The sequence below is a fragment of the Tubulanus polymorphus genome, chromosome 6, assembly GCF_964204645.1.
Source record: "Tubulanus polymorphus chromosome 6, tnTubPoly1.2, whole genome shotgun sequence".
NCBI lineage: Eukaryota > Metazoa > Nemertea > Palaeonemertea > Tubulaniformes > Tubulanidae > Tubulanus > Tubulanus polymorphus.
This window is the reverse complement of record NC_134030.1, coordinates 14,147,784-14,160,110: the sequence shown is the minus strand read 5'-3', so window position 1 is coordinate 14,160,110 and position 12,327 is coordinate 14,147,784. Positions and strand designations below refer to the sequence as shown.

Below are 12,327 nucleotides of genomic sequence, written 5' to 3'. Positions count from 1 at the left end.
ATCACTCCCTTCTCGGCCAATTCCTTGAGAGCCGGAGAGATTAAGGCCTCCTGACCTGGTTTTGGCCGCATGTCGGGAGGTGACCTCATCAGGCGCGGTCGCCTTAGGAAACGGAGACGGTAGCCACGAGAGACGACACGGGAGGGCCTACCGTCTCCAAAAAGGTCGGACCAGTGGGTTGCTGCCTGCTGCAGACAACCTCCCACTGGTCCCAAGAATTCATTTCGAGTTTTTCCGAAAGGGAGAGCCCCTTTTTGGAGCCTTCCCCTTGCCTTGATATGAACCGGAACTGTTACGACCGGACGAGGCTTGAGACGATTGTTGAAGTTGCGCGCTAGTTCTCCAACCGGCATCCGAAGCCGCCTGAGAAAGCGCTGAAGTTTGAGATGGTCCTGTTTGCGTCCGTGCCGAACCTTGCGCCGCCGGCGTCGGACCAGAACGCTTTTTCCACGGAGTTCGGGGGTTGGACTTGGCCTGAACCTCCCGAATCTTCCTCAGCTCTGCGGAAACCGGAGCGCACCAACCAGAAAAGAGACGTGAAGACCTCCCCAATGGGGCTCTCAGCAAAGCATTGGATACCATATCCGGTAGACGAGTTTTGGAACTGGAGTCCATCACTGACTGACGGGAGGCTAACACAAGATTAGCCTGACCCCGAACCGACAACGGAATTACATGCGAAACAGACCGAGCCAAAGATTGGATAATCCGGTCCATTCCCTCCAGTTTTAGGGCAACTGACTCTGGGTCGGTGCCCGCATGAACGGCGGCGTGAGTCTCGCGAAGCTCACCCGTCAATACCTTAAGTGCCATATCTTGAAACGAACCAACCCTGGTAAGATTGTCCAGGATTGACGTCATGGCCACCAAACCGGACTTAGGCAATCGAATACCCGACTGTGCTGTAACAGTATCCGGGCTGATCAAAGTACAATCAGCATCCAGGCAGTTATGACTGTGATCCACAGCACCTGGAGTTGCGTAATACGCCGAGCGAAATGCGCCTATAGGTGGATCGGTTGAACTAAAATATTTCCCAGATTTCATACCCCGTTCTGGAGGGGGAAATGAAAATGTTCCAGGCCGACATTCACCACATAATTGCGTATCCAATCGAGCCCATTCTCTCGAAACCGCTGACGATTCCCGTAAAACGTTAAGATCGGAGTCCGGAGGGCGATAACGTTCCATTGACTCACCGACCAGAGGAGCTGCTGTGGACTTAGCGCGAGTTGCCCCGTGCTTGACAAAGAACTCACTTTTCATCGCTCTAAATGGCATGTCCCCCGCTGGTTCGGATAAAACTGAACGGGACAATTGCTCGCGACAGGAACGACCCCAGAAGGAATTGCCGCTTCTGGGACCGGATCCTCATTGAAATCAGACCCTACCGCAGCATCCAGGAATTCAGAGTCAGAATTCAGAAGAACTGAGTGGGCTGGCGAACTTCTAACCGGACAATCAGGAATAGGCTTACCTGTTGTAGAGGTTGCAGCGACTTGTTGCGACAAAGATAACAAGTTTAAAATTTTCTCTTCAAATACATGGAAATCCTTCTGAGTCAGGTATTTTCCAGTATCCCGACGATCATGCCGACTTCGGTGACAGTCCCTCGAACGGGATCGAGACCTACAAGAAGAATCGCCTTCATTGCTAACCGACGTCGACGAACGATGAGAAGACCGACGGCGAAACTTCCGACAATAACGATCGTAGTCCCTCTCGCGATCAAACCTTGATCTGCGAGAAGGAGATCTTGCTCGTTTATAACGCTCACAGCGTCTAAATCTAGTGGGAGAGCGAGCTCTATCCCCGGAGCGACGATCAGAATCAGACGATGAACATACCGGATGTTTTGAACCGGACGACGTCTGGACCGGACCGGTGCCCGAACCGGACCGGTACCGACCAAAACCGGTGCGGGCCGTTCCCGACTACCGCGGCGCGCGCTCGGTTCCGAACATGTAGTCTGAACCGGCCGAACCAGTGAACGACCAGAGACCGGTGAATGACCGGAGACCGGTGCCGGTGAACCAGCGTTCTTCCACGGGAGTTGGGAAGCCGATCGTACCTGACCGACCGACGACCGCTCCGCTTTACGATAAGAAACAGGATTAGAAACGTCGGTTGGCACGTCGGCCGAAACCGACGAATCCCTGCTAACTCGACGACGATCTCTTAGTTTAAGAGCCTTATCGGCCCGAAGCCAAAGGTCCTCGGACCACACCTCGCAAATCTTGCAAGGATTGCTCCTTGCACATATTTGACCGGATTTGCGCCTGCACGACGCACACGAATCGTGGTTGTCCCAGGCGCCAAACAAATGCCCGCATCCCTCCCCGCCACGATGTTGACCCTTAGGATGGGGTGGCATAATTATCCTGATACAAATCAAATCAATTCAATCAAATTATATTTGTAAATAAAATTCTTACGGAAAAATAGAAACCAGGGATAACCACCAAACCGAACGGACTCACCGTTATGAGAGTGAAAACTCCCTAATATCCTAATTCCAAGATTTTTAACGGCAAAAAAATCCAACGAGTTCTACTGCGAACGCCTAGAAAAAAGATGGCAGATTTCGCCGGTGGCTAAATGCAATACCGCAGGGCCGGGTCGTATAGAAAAACCATTGGCGATCAATCCAAATTTAGAAAATATTGGCAAAAACCATAGGAAAGGGTACAGTACTCGACGGAAATATCATCATGGTGTACTGTGTAGTAAGCATTTTCAACTTGATAGTTGATATACATGGCATTGGGTTTTCCCTACGAGTCACAAGTACATGGTAGAACAGTTCTCTGTAATGATGTCAATGGGAAAGCCCTTCTAGATGGATTTCCAAGTGATGCCCTTTTGAAGGGCTTATTACCCTGTGATGTCCCTGTTTCCCTGTGATGAATTTATCGAAATTTTGCACATTTTCTCCCAGTACTTCCAAACAGCTGAAAAGCTGATGGACGAAACCCGCCATATTAATTCCACCACCTATTTTCCACCTATTGACAAAATATCAGCTGTGTATATCCATTGGTTACAATTTGTGCCACCAAAAGCTAACAGAAAGTTACTCTCAGGAGTTACTATAAGGATCAACATAGTCGATCCTACTAAAAATTGAAAGATGATTTTATTTTATAACAGCATTAAACAATCAGACGGTTTCAGATGCTCAAATCCTTTGTAATTCGGCTATTTTCACCTTGAAAACAGTAAAAGACATTGATCAACAAGTAAGACCCGTGGAATATATGGGCAAATGCAACAAGAAGCTGACCAGTCGTAAACAAAAGCAATGAAAATGCTTAAATCCAAGTAGTCGAAAGGCTCGCATAAAACTGCAAATGAAAAAGAATTTGTCACGCGTCCCGCACGAATGAGTGCGCCTTAACTCCCCAAGGAAACAAAAATGCATTAAATAAAATCACCGACACATATCAGAAAACTGACACAAAAGACGAAACACAGTTAGAATATGTAGATAATACACAGTGACATCATTACAGTGAACTGGAGAGGCACAGTGGCCGAGTGGGTTAAGCAGCCAGTCGCTGGTCTCGTCAATCCAGGGTATATGTGTTCAAACCCTGGTGGCGACAGTATTTCTTGGTCAAAGGTTCTTCTCGGGTCTCTCCCCCATTGGGAAAAAGAAACATCGAACCCGCTTATAATGCCCTGCATGGCGCTTAGCGGGTTGAGGGTGTTTAAAAAAAAATATATGTAGAACCAACAACCCTGACCTCTCGAGTTTTCTCTGCCATAAAATTTGTTTATTCATTATTACTCTTTATTTCAAATGTAACAATCCTTCCATTCTTGTCTCACACACAGCGGACTCCGGGGCACACAACCCTCGTCCAGCCCGCACACAGAAGGCAACAGGACACGCAGTCCTGTAGGCACACAACCTCTTGTCCACACATGTGGACCCCGGGCACACAGCCCTCCAGCCCGCACACAGCAGGCAAACAGGACACAGTCCTACATGGCACAGAGCCTCTAGTCAACACACAGTGGACTCCGGGGCACACAGCCCTCCTTCCCGCACGCAGCAGGTAATAAACATATTGGACTGCCACACACAATGGAATACCATGGACGGCAGACTCCAAACTGCACAAAGGAAGGCAGACAGTTCAACATAAGTACATGCTCACAGAACAAGGCCAAACTGTGAACCATGACAACCATGTAAGCATGTCCAGCAGTGAGGAAAACCAAAGCCAAACTGACTTCTTCCGTCTGTCAGCGGCGCCACGTAGTGAGAATACTTAAATGCACTTGTCAATGAATAGCTGAAAGTCCCAAGAGAGATGAATGCACTAAAGCGCCGACTGCAGATTCTAAATGTAGATTTCCCGCGCAGCGCTTTTACTTGTATAGATGTTATTGCTTTGTTGAATGAGCGCGGACAGTGGGCCTAGACAACAGCGATGTTTCGCAAAGATGTTGTAAAAAAGATTTCAGAGGTCGTAGCACCCGTTTCATGAGACAAGGTCCCTTCCTTGCTTGCCAGATTTTGAAGCTCACGCCAACAAAAACCCTGTCCGCAAAACCTTCATTCGCCCATGGTATCTTGGGCGGACAGGTAAAAACGTTCAGCACCCACCAATCTTTGTATATCTAGCCAATCAGACGCGTTTTTACTGGACTGGTGGGCCCTGAACAGATCGTGTCCTTCCAAGAAATTGTGGGCGTTGTAAGGGTTTGCGGCCAGGGTTTGTATTGGCTCGAGCTCGAGTGGGCGGCAATCAATCCCGATACATGTGGTGGCAAGGTTTTTGAAAACATGAGCCCCAGGCAGCTTATCAAACAGCTTCACGAAATTATAAAGTATGGCTCAAAGACCTATCCTTCTATCAATTTCATATTCCAGATGCTTGAGGTCTTTATATCATTTTCATAACCTTTCTGCGTTACACTGGTTTTTTAATTAATTGTGTTGTTGGAAAAACAACTTTTTTGCAAAAGTTCAAATGAGAATCTTTGTTCTAAATAAAAGGGCATAATATGACACTGCAAAGCGCTATTCTTACCATAGCTGCCAACCCATGAAAATAGTTTGGAGGGACAGCCATCAATATTCAAGGACATCCAAAATTTCAGCATTTCAGCTTTTTAACTTATGACCAAGCACTTATCTTGTGCGCAGGTGAAGAAAGCTGGCACATCATCAATGAATGTTTCTTAAAATTCACAGACAGGAAATCTAACTCAATGCGTGGGAAAGTTAAGTACTGATTGCTAGCTCCACAGTGTTCACTTGCCATATTATATCATGACGAGAGTACTGCCTGCTAGCGCCACAGTGAACACTTGCCTTATTATATTCACTCACTACATAATCGATTAAATATAACGCTAGCAAAAAAGAGCCAACTTTGCATTGAAATCATTGAAATTTATAAAAACCATCACAATTTCCGCGACAAAAGCTAATTGTTTATTAATCCGTGACATTTTCATGCTTCCGGGACAGCGGAAGAAACGATGATATTCAGTGACTGTCCCAAAAAAAAGACGGTTGGCAGCAGTGACTTACTATAAAACGCTTAGTAATCACGCTCAACACTGCATCAAGATTCATCATGACTATAGATTCTCGGAGGTTTTCCCCTATGACTCAAATAAGACACCCCCCTCAGTTACTAAATTAAATGGAATTTTTAGAAATTCACTGCTATTCACTGCTAACACTTCCTGCTATGGACCCTGTGTATCACCAGGCCTTAATTCTTACATATTAACATGATTTTAAGATTTAAGATTTTTAAGAGCCCGGGCGCACATTTGCAGAGGCTTTCTCTAACACACTTCACAGAGGTTCACACTCAAGAGAAAATAGGCTGCCCAAATAGTTACCCAATTGACAATTCTTTTCACTTTTACAGAAAGAACCTGGGCTAATCACTGTTAGGCCTACCCAACCATTGCTGGCTTCTGATGGGCCTGTTCATTAACCAGAGGTGAATAGACACGTATCACACTTACATGTATATGTATGACATCGACATGTTACATTATAAAAACCACTTGCAGTGTAAAGCCGTTTTTTTTGCTAATTTTGAGAACTGCATAAACATACAATCAAACGCATCAATCCTGGTTATCGACTTAAGAGTGAACCTTTTATCCATAGATTTTAAGGTATGCTCGCTTAAGATGATTATGTGCATTTGAAATTAAATTTCTCTCAGATGTCTTAACAGCAGCTTAGCAAAATTTTGTGCATGGCATTTTATTTTTGTGCAAAGCCATTGCAAAAAGACAGCCCCTAGCTAAATAAATTGCCCATGGGCAAAGTGTGGTTTACCTTGAAAGCTAGAGGTTGTTTGGAGTAAGGGCATTGCTTGAAAAAATCTTTTTAATTCGTGACTTCAAAGTTCTAGAAGTTTATATTGTATTTTATCTTTCTTAAAGAATTATTTTGTAGTCAAATAAGACCAAAGATAAACATTTGTTTATGGTCTACGTCCAAAATTTCGTAGGGTACAGATAGACGCGGCATTGGAAACTATTTTATATTTAAAAAAAATAATTTCACAATATGAAAAAATATTCAAATAAAATTCATATGATGTCACATATCAGAGGGTGGCTGAATATTGAGTCTTGGAAACGAAACCTCTTCCAATCAGGTGCGGATCCAGACTATCGCACATGCAGCACGTGCGGTAGTCGCAGTTTTCAAATGCCCTTGAAAAATTTATGTTTCGGGAAAAAAGTAAATAAAAGGGCACACAATTTGTGCGTCATAAAGAATAATTGCCTTTCTGTACAAGGCCTAAAGCGAAATGTGGATGAAATAAATTGCCCAAAATCATAAAAGGCAATCTAAGGCATTTTTTACTCAAAAGGGCACTATTCTAAAAAATAAATTATTGTCGCTCTATAAATTTAATCGAGAAATGGCAAATTTTGACCAAATACCTAAAAAAGGCTAAAAGCGAATTGAATGTGAAGACACATTTAGTGGCATGATACGATTGCACTCAAACTCAAACTCGCTCGCTGGGCATTAATACTGGCCCTTTTCAGTTGGTGCCCTTTTTCACTGTGCTGTAGTCACTGTATGGCCCTGGATCGGCGCCTGCCAATGTATGGCCGCGGAAGCTAAAACACCGGGGCGTAGTATTAGATCGTTTTGAATCCTGGAATTTACCGCTACAATATTCAGACCTCGACCTATACCTATAGTTTGCTGCTTAGTATTTTCAGGTCACAAGAAATTACAATTTCTTACAACTTCTATCAAACAGAAAACACAGCGCTCATCTTCTGCTATGACGATTATTCAGCCTGTTATCATACAAAACGTGCACGCGCCAAGCAGCGTTACAGCATCTCCATATAGTAGTCTGTATGAGCGTGTGTTTGTGTGTGCAACAGTCTAATGTTTAGCACTCCCGTCCCGCGCACGTGGAGGCCTTGTGTAGTGAACGCTCGCTTCACTTCAATCTCAATCAATGGGTATTAAAACGAAACAATACCTATGGCGATATGTGAAATAATTATATTCTCACCAGCAATGAGCATTTAAAATTCGCACTTAGTCCAATGAAACGTTCGCCATAAATGGCTTCCCCATAATTATTTTAGTAGGGCCGGAATTCCCCGTGTATCCCAAAAACAGCCAATCACATTCGCTCGTAGAGACGACGCCCCCCAATCGAGGTCATTGCAATTTTATACGCAAGAGCTAAGAATTTTCCCGCCAAAAACAGTTTTTCGTCGAATTTAAACAGAGTTGACCATGTCATCGACGGAGGTTCGTCATGTCTTCAATCGCATCGATTATACGTCGTTTAACCCGAGAACCAATGCAAAAAATGCTCACATAAAAAAACGTACCGCGATTTTACATGAATTGGCTCAATGCCAACCTCATACTGCTGACAAAGGTAAACCAAAAATTTAGCAAGTATCTCATAACATAATTTTGTTTGCTCAAGGAATAGATATAATAGCAAACAAGGCAATTCGATACTACGTATCTATGTCCCCCGCCAGTAGGGAATGAATGACCCCTGAAGACACTGATCTTTGGTCTAGAAAAATGATGAGTGTATCCAGGGATAACCATACTATGAAATATCATTTGCCTGCTATGAATGGTTATTTTGGAATTGAGTTTACAGGGTTTTAGGCAAAAGACGTCTAGCAACCTTGACCTTTGACCTCCAAAATCACTAATGCACATCCTCTCCCCAGGAGTAATCATACTATGAAATAGCATTGTTCTGTTATCAATGTTTCTTCTTGAATCGTGTTTACCAGGTTTCATATGAATGATATCTTGTGACCTTGACCTTTTCCCCCAAAATCGATAGGGCACATCCTCTCCATGGGGGTAATCATACTACGTAATATCATGGTACTGCTATCAACGGTTTTTCTTGAATCGCTTTCACAAGCTCATGCAGACGGACGGACGGAGGCGGATACCAAGTCCCCCGCTCGCGGCCTGCTGGGGGACAAAAACTAAGTAATAATTTCACTGGTTAAGGTTAAGTTGAGTCTCATATCCAAAATGGAAATAATTTTTCTATAATTTAAAAGTCTCACCTTTGAGATTTCATATCTGAGTTACATCTTTCCTCTTCGGAGTCTACAATTGGATCCTAAAAAATGGAGGATTCAAGTCATGATTTGTGTTAAAGACTTACTGTAAAAACCGGCATATAAGTCGAGTTTTTAATCCTTGATTTTACCACTAAATAATTGACCTCGAATTATACGCCGAGTACAGTTTTATACTAAGTATTTTCAGGTCACAAGAAATATTGATTCTACCAGACAAAAAAAGACAGTGTTCATCTTCTCACTGCTATAACAGTTTGAATAATTATTCATGATATATAAAGTTATTTAATGAAAAAAACTTCTTTCATTTTGACACTTCATTTTAAACGATGTATTCATATATGCGCGCTCATAGCAGCGCTTAATACATTAGGCTATATATAGCGTGTGACTCACAATACTGTCTCACTGTATGGTAGTGTATTATACCCGAGTGTGTGTGTGTAACAGTCTATTGATTAACACACAGCAGCAATCAGGCTGACGCGCGGCGGCGTGCGTGAAGGCGCACATCGTTATCAAAACAAACTATTCAATATAATGATACAAGTAATTATTCTTCTAAGAGAAGGGATTCGGGAGCCGGATATATCTTAAAATCATGAAATGTAGGTCTAAAAATCGACCTCGACTTATACGCCGCGTAGACTTATACGCCGGTTTTTACGGTATACACCTTGTTCAGAATTGAAAGGTATTAATGATGATGCTTTCATCGAACTGCAGGCATGAGGGGTATGAAATGGTGCTTCTTGACTAGATTTTGTCTTTGCAGATTCATTGGGTTTTGTTAAAGCTCATTGTGTATACGAGCCTCTTGGCAATATTGATCATTGCACTTAAGTTGAGGAAGTATACAGCTTACTGAATGCACAAGAAGTTAGTAACAAGAGATCAATAGTCCCTGAAGCTCGGTCATGATGTTATGCATTGTTTTATATATAACCATTGGAAAAATGGCAAACCATTAGGAAGCAACAGGTCTCAGAATTCAGGCTCATCTCAATTTAATCTCCAAGTTGACACTTTTGACAGAAACTAGGGGTCCAGGGACACCATGCCCACTTGGGAAGTGGTTTCAAATGCTCAAAAATCTAGTGACCATATACAAAAACCGATGACCTTGAAACCCACCACAATCATAGAACATGTCAGCAGCTATGATTTTGTAATTGATTGTGATAACAAAATATGCCTCGTTACCAATTTAATATGGAAATACTAAGTTATTCTACTATTCAACGCCCCCTGGTGACCATATGCAAAACCCATGACCTTAAAACTCACCACAATCGTAGTACATGTCATGAAATACAACTTTGCAATTGATCATGGTAACAAAATATGCCTAGGTACCAATCTAATAAGGAAATACTAAGCTATTCTACTATTCAACTATATAAAGAAATACTAAGTTATTCAGGGGCGGATCCACCGTATTAGCCGTATTGCCCAATTGTCTAGAATTTTTAAGTGCCCTTCGAAATTTCACCGGCAATATTTTTGATAGCATTATTTCAGCAACCGCTAATTCCGTGTCCGGAATCCGGGTTTTAGTGTGAACCACACAACATCGCGTCCCTTCACTAGCAAACACGTGTACAAATTATATATGCAAATTATATCAGGGTGACCCTGATATAATTTGCATATTTCATAATCATATAGATCTACAATGTCATATCGAACAGTTCATAACATTTCATAGCTCTACTACATATTATTAATAATAATAATAATAATAATAATAATAATAATAATAATAATAATAATATAATATAACTTATGACTATAGTGTCAATATGTGCATTAAGGTCGTAATCAACATGTGACATTACTCAAAATGTTTTCACAATAATTAGCTATAGTCAGTGCTCATCGATAATTAATTAACGTCTCTCAAACATGTCACTAGGTGTTTGTTTGTGAGTCCTGATGTCTAAAACTTGTCTGACACCTAGTTCTCACATTATACTCATGATTCTGTATATAAAGGCTATGTAAAGGTATGATAATCATTCTCATTCCGGGATGCAATAAAGATTGTACATATAAGGTTTAACTGCCTTGTTGTTCCTGATGGATGGAATCCTGTACCGCTGGTGTAAATGCTAGTTCCCCAGCCAGCCTGCCGATACAACAACCAGCCGGTTACATAAGATATTAGGATGTCAACATGTGAAGACAATAAGTTTAGTAAAAAAGATGTTTGTTTTGTTTTTTTCATAGAGCTCAAATTATTTTATGTTTCATTTTAGGTATGAGTTTAGTTTAAACTCCATCTCCTACTATGTGAATTGCAATGCTAGAAGCATGGACGACTCAGAAAAATACCATGCCTTGAAATCTGTATGGTGCCCGGATGCAGATTACAAATTCCAGACTAAATTGATTTATGGTTATAGGCGGTCATTTCTTCCAGTGTGGTTGTCCAGGTATAGCTGGCTCGAATACTCTTAAGAAGATGGTGCTTACTGCAGATCGTGTGTGTTCTTCGGCAATGGTAGTGTTTCGTCAAAAACCGGAATTGATTTAAAGCGGCTTGTTATTGCCCCTTTAGTCAATTGGAATATTGCAACCACCAAATTTAAAGAGTACAGAGATAACTATGACTATCACAAAAATGCAATCGCGAGCGAAGATCTGTTTATGCGACGCATGGAAAATAAGACTGCTGGAATCAATATTCCAATGGACAATCAGAAGAGGCAACAAATTGAAAATAAATTGCACATGGGCAACATGTGGTTTACCTTGAAAGATAGAGGTTGTTTGTGTTAATATAGAACTTTTTGGGGTGACACATAATTGAGGGGACATAGCAGAGTTGAGAGGAAGCATGAGTGGCCACTCACATGTTAGTTGTTTTAGACAGACTCTGAGCTCATCTTTAGTTAGAACAAGACAGTAATGCATACTAGAGGTATGTTATATATTAGTTAACAATGGTAGCAGAGCGAAACCACTGGGAAAATTGACTTTACTGGTTGTTTACAGTGATGCGTCTCTGGCTAACATGGATGATGGCGGTACTCAAGGTGCGTACTTCATATGTCTCGTAAGTGAAAATGGAAAAATGAATCCGGTATGTTGGAGTTCGAGGAAACTGATAAGAGTCGCACGTAGTACCATTGCTGCTGAAACTTTGGCACTAGCGGATGCCGTTGATGCAGCTATTCCCCTGCGTAATATGTACACTAAGTTGATGTGGGGAAAGACGGAGACAGACTTACTGAAAATAGTATGTCTAGTGGATAGTAAGTCGTTGTATGAAGCAATTAAGTCCAACAAAGCTGTTACTGAACGACGTTTAAGACCTGACATAGCTGCTATCAAAGAATCGTTAGAGACCAAGGCAAAAACGGAAGTTAATTGGATAGATACCAAAAGTCAACTAGCAGACTGCCTCACTAAAAAAGGGGCTTCACCATTTAGTCTGCTACATGCGCTTGAATCTGGAAACATCCAGGTTCTTCAGTAAATAAGTTTTAAAATGAAACATCGACAATGTAGATATGTAATGATGTGTTTTCCGTTCGACAAAAAACTGTTGTCATTCAGTTCACGATCAATCATAGTTTTATCGGTCTTAAGTTTAAGTAATTATTCACTTAACTCCAGGAAAGTTGATGAGCTTTCGTTTGAAGTAATTGCCGCATCTCAAAAGAGAAAAGAGATGAGATTGTTAATATAGAACTTTTTGTGGTGACACATAACTGAGGGGACATAGCAGAGTTG

At 42.0% G+C, this 12,327-nt stretch overlaps 1 protein-coding gene across 5 annotated transcripts in view; it reads right to left on the bottom strand.

Annotated features, from left to right (window-relative positions):
- The window catches only part of LOC141906667 (uncharacterized), a 77,332-nt gene that overhangs the window by 20,695 nt on the left and 44,310 nt on the right, over positions 1 to 12,327 (bottom strand). For all 5 annotated transcript variants that reach the window (XM_074795950.1, XM_074795948.1, XM_074795951.1 and 2 more), the window contains one exon: positions 8,572 to 8,627. In XM_074795950.1, the coding sequence (XP_074652051.1) occupies positions 8,572 to 8,627 (56 nt within the window). The remainder of the gene's footprint in view (positions 1 to 8,571; positions 8,628 to 12,327) is intronic.